At 41.8% G+C, this 4,794-nt stretch overlaps 1 protein-coding gene across 1 annotated transcript in view; it reads right to left on the bottom strand.

Annotated features, from left to right (window-relative positions):
• Window positions 1-396: 396 nt before the first annotated feature.
• Window positions 397-4,794, bottom strand: part of LOC123069766 (CRS2-associated factor 1, chloroplastic) — an 18,712-nt gene continuing 14,314 nt past the window's right edge. Inside the window, exons 3-5 of the mRNA XM_044492705.1 lie at window positions 2,622-2,847; window positions 1,850-1,977; window positions 397-1,777 (exon numbers count right to left, since the gene is read on the bottom strand). Coding sequence (XP_044348640.1) covers window positions 779-1,777; window positions 1,850-1,977; window positions 2,622-2,847 — 1,353 coding nt within the window. The 3' untranslated portion in view covers window positions 397-778. The remainder of the gene's footprint in view (window positions 1,778-1,849; window positions 1,978-2,621; window positions 2,848-4,794) is intronic.

Below are 4,794 nucleotides of genomic sequence, written 5' to 3'. Positions count from 1 at the left end.
TAGCAGTCGATGGTGGCAGGCCAGGCCCAGCCCATGTGATATCCAAGGGCCAGCCCAAGTACACGTATGGGCTAGGGAAGGTCCCTGACACGTAGCGTGGACGAGTTGTCGATCCCCTTCCTCCTCCTCCATTTCGAACTGTAGCTCGAGTTGCTGGCAATGTCGCCATGAAACACAATTGAGAGAGAACTGGCGCCAACAAAATTCTTCACCAAAATGTCAGAGAAGTGCACCGAAGCCAAAAGAGATCAAAGGAACAAAAGCACCAAACACTAACAATAACTGGTCAAATCTGCATGGAATCATCTACAAGAACGAAAACCGAAATTCCGAAAGATCAAATACGTGGACATCTCTGGCTCCCTACCGCTACCCGATAAGGCACCGTCACAGTGGGAAGAGAACAAGGGTAATTTTATTTTCACCAACATCACACCCTCCGCCTAAATGTCGCCAGTGAAGAATACAAAAATCAGTTTCCTTCGATTTTGCCATTACAATCCAACGCAATCCAACGAAATCCAACGCAATTGACTGAGTACTTCTAAACAATTCTTGAGTCTAAAAATTGAGGGGCAAGTTCAGTTTCCTTCGGTTTTGCCATTGAAATTCAACGCAATCCAAGGCTGCTGGTTCATCTTCCTCCTCCCTCCAGCCGCTATCCTGCCCTGGACTAACACGGCATGACATACATGCTCCATTGCACCCATTGACCATGTCAAAGTACAGGGTATGCATATTTTGCATGCCGTCATTGTTACTAAAAGAGCAGCCATATCTAAGCAAGTAACTTCGCTAGTTCATCCACTCTCAGTGTACCTCGTGGAACCACATCCGATAGAAACTCTTGTGCAAGATCATTTCTCTGCTTTCCCAATCGTCTGTCGACATCATATTTCCTTTCAACATCACTAGGTTCTTCATGTTCTATAGAATGCTTCTTTACTCTTACGCTCTTATCTGGCATGCTTTTCCGAAGGCCGGACTTCCTTCGTGCACTTTTGAAAAGTGGACCTCGTGGAGCTGTCTTTGCAAAGGCAACAGACTTTTGATAAATCACATCAGCATCAACAAACTCATTTTCATCCAAGACATTTGCCCTTCCAGTTAATGTGGCCTGTTCTAAAAGAAGTAACATTCCCTCCACACAGGATAACATGGTTGAATAACTCTTTACACCATCATGTCCATTCAAATATTTACTAATTTTCCTCGTAGTCTCTAATTTGCTGACCACATCACTCCTGCTCGTCGGACAAATGGAAGTTTCTACCACATCTGGATATTGTTCAGACTTCCCAGAGTCAACAGGAGACCTTTGAACTGGATCTCCATTTTCACTGTTGCCTGATAGGATACCTCGGCCATAAAACTGTGACGTAAGAGCTGGAATCGCTGTATCTGAAGTAGAAAGTTGTAATGGACCAACAACTGAGATTTCAGTTACAGCTACACTCTTAGAATTACACAATCCAGGGACTGTAAATGGAGAACTTAGCACCATATCATTAGCAAGACTAGGATTCAAGGGATCTTCCAGAAAACGTTCACGTTCACTCAAGATGCTGTTGTAAACAGATGCTGCATTATTGACCACCTCGATAGAAGTCGGAACAGTTGCTGAATCATTTTCCATTTTATTCATTTTTTCTTCACCATAGAACGGATGTTGATCACTTACAACTTCTGGCAGAGGAAGAGATGATCTCCAATCATTTCCTCTCCACATCAGTATATGTTCAAACTCAAAAGACAGCAAGATACACGGAACTAGATCCTGCAAGGTACAGTTACTCATGCTTTGAACAAAACAACCATATAACAACACAATACAACAGATTAATCAAACCTTCAGTTTAGCTCCAATTTTTCTGCAATCACTTTTGTTTAGACTTGAGCAATCAACTCGGACAAGATCACATGCCTCAAATGCTTCTCTAACTTCCTTCACAAGGTTAGCATAAACACCATTTTTTCCTGTACAAAATTAAACGAATTGAGGACTCTGGTACGAGCAACAGGATATGGCCCAATGACTCAACCATACAATCGAAACGTGCAGATCAAAATGTTGTATATGGATATATGATATACACCGTACTAAGAAAATTCAGAAAAGCTGGAATAAGGCTATAGGAAATAGGGAAAAAAATTCAGATATCATCCAGTTTTTTCGCCATACGTATGGCTGTAGGACCAAACCATAGCAAGTTAACCAGTTGAGGCAAAGCAAGTATGAGTGTCTACTCTACACTGAGTTTGGTCACAGGCATTACATCTTTAATTGTTTTTTAACATAAGTACAACGTAGAAGGTAGAACCAAAAAAAGGGCATACAATTGTGCAACAAGGACTACTTTGGCCTTGTTTAGGAGATCTTCTTTTCTTATCTATTTTTTGAACAATGAATAATATATCATGCAACATGCATCAACTTGTCGTATTAGAGTAATTGACTGGTATATTTTATAAGCCATGCAACATGCATCAACTTGTGATTTCGGATTGCTTTCGCCTTTTTTGCGGGAGGGCTCTTCTTTCTCCTTACTATGTTATCTACTGAGCATCCGATGTTTAAAGTATGGTTCAAAGCAACATACATGGAAAATAAACATCTTTACCAAGTTTGCAAATTGGTGTTAATTGATGCCCTCTCTTGCGCATTTGTGTTGCCTCGTCTGAAGTTAAGCCATCCGGCACCATTTTGACCAGGCGAGGGTACATCGGTGCTGCAGGTCTCCAGAGCATAAGTGGAAAAACTGGACGAGTCCTGTAATTATAGTTTCTGCCACGAAAGAGAAATATAACACCCCCTTGACGGTGAATTACTTTTCCTCCAACTTTTTCCTGCTCAAGTATGTGGTGTAACTTATGAGAAAGTAATCAGCAGACAAGCTGCTACCAGAAAGTGAAGAGGACAACAAAACAGAAACTACATAAATGAGTTTAACTATCACAACTTTTAGATTAATTCATTTAAAATGGCGAACTAGTTTACTGGTGCACTAAAAAACATGAGTGCAATTCCTCTCCGAGCTAGAAGAGGAAGTGGCATCAGTATTGACACCCGTAGTAATGGGTGGAAACTTTAACTTGGTCCACGAGAATGCGGATAAAAGCGAACATCTACTCCGCGTCTGGGGTGCCAAAAGGGAAAGGGGCGCCAGACCGTTCAAAGCTGACATGCTCCAAAAGATCGATGCGTCCGGTCTCTCATAGAGAATGGGCTCATTGATATGCGCTTGAAGACCAATCCTTTTGTACAAAGAGGAAGTTTACTGGTGCCAACGGGGATGTCAGAAGTGGTAGCAACTGACAATCTTGAGAATGAGCATAAACTGATGTTTTCTGAGATGAACCAACTTTACAACATGATTAAGGTCAAGGTCAATCAACATGCCAGTGAAGAAGCACTTAAGCGCTCTTGGCTTCTTCTGAAGAAGCATTACACAGTTGAAGAACTGGATGCGCCTCCTTCAACTTCTTCACCGCCCGGCGCCAGGGACGACTAGTGCCTATGTCCTCATCTTATTGGTTAGCTTTGATGCCAAAGAGGGAGAACATGATGATTAGAATCTTCAAGATGTATTTGGGAGGGCAACCTAAGTTGATATACGCTTCTTAGTTCCTCTGATGATTCATGTATGATTTGTAAACTCAAGTCTCTGTGATATTGTGCTACAATATGTGTGACGTGCTTATTCATATGCATGTTGCCAATTCTTCAAGATCACATATGTGCATTGTTGTTTCTTCCTTCTTATTCATACCCAATGCACTCCCACAGATTCTGTAAGTGCATCTACTGCCCCCTAGAGGGTTTTCGATGATTAATGACAAAATAGTTAAGGTACTAATGTGTGAGTATACATAGGTGAAAGTCCCTGAGGATTTGGTTTAACATGAGAGTTATGACCCCGAAAATTTGTGATGACAATGAATACTTTGGGATTGCCTGTTCGAGAAACAATCAGCTCACAGAGAGGATAATGAAGCGTAGTGAAGACTGTTTTTTCTAGTTTCATTTTCTTCTATTTGTGTCATAGGGCAAACCGTACTATTAAGGGAGTCTAAGTGAAAGTTGAGATCTAGGTCTTTGATGTATGCTTAATCCAAACCTCTTCAAGTGAAGACTTTGAAATCTCTTCGTGCGCCGTGATTTTCTCTGTGAGTCCAAGACGTTGTTCTTCAGGACTCCGAAGAAGAATCAGGTGCAGTTGAGTCGACTTGATTTGTGCTGCAAGTAAGTCACAGGCCGCTTTTAAAATCTGACAATAACTCCACGTGTCGGTTGTCTGTTAGGTGGCAAGTACCCATGTTGGTCATTTCAAACCTTGGCATTGCGCCGACTATAAATAGCCACCCCACTTCAACTTTAGATGATTGGCTGCTCCAGAAAGAATTGACGAGAGTTTGTCAGACCAACCAATCCTCTCGAAAGAGATTGAGAGAATCCTAAGGGAGGAAAAAACCCAGAGCCTAAAATCTGCCAAGTGATTGAGCATCACTGAAGAACTAGTCGAAACTTAACTTAACCTATTACTCTTGTGGACTATGCATCCACTAGACGGTTAGGTGTCAATTCTGAGCTCTAAGAGTGACTGTGGACGACCGAAGAACAAGTCTGTGAAGGTCCTGGAGATCTACCTCGAAGATCTTGGGCGAAGTCTAAGTGACTTTAGCTCAAGGAGAATAGGATAAAGGCTTTGCCTTCTGAATTAATTAAATCTCGGCCTCTCCAACCAGACATAGAGTTGTGCCAGCAACTCGAACTAGCCAAACCAATTTGTACTC

The sequence above is a fragment of the Triticum aestivum genome, chromosome 3B, assembly GCF_018294505.1.
Source record: "Triticum aestivum cultivar Chinese Spring chromosome 3B, IWGSC CS RefSeq v2.1, whole genome shotgun sequence".
Classification (NCBI taxonomy): Eukaryota; Viridiplantae; Streptophyta; class Magnoliopsida; order Poales; family Poaceae; genus Triticum; species Triticum aestivum.
This window is presented reverse-complemented; position numbering and strand designations above follow the sequence as displayed.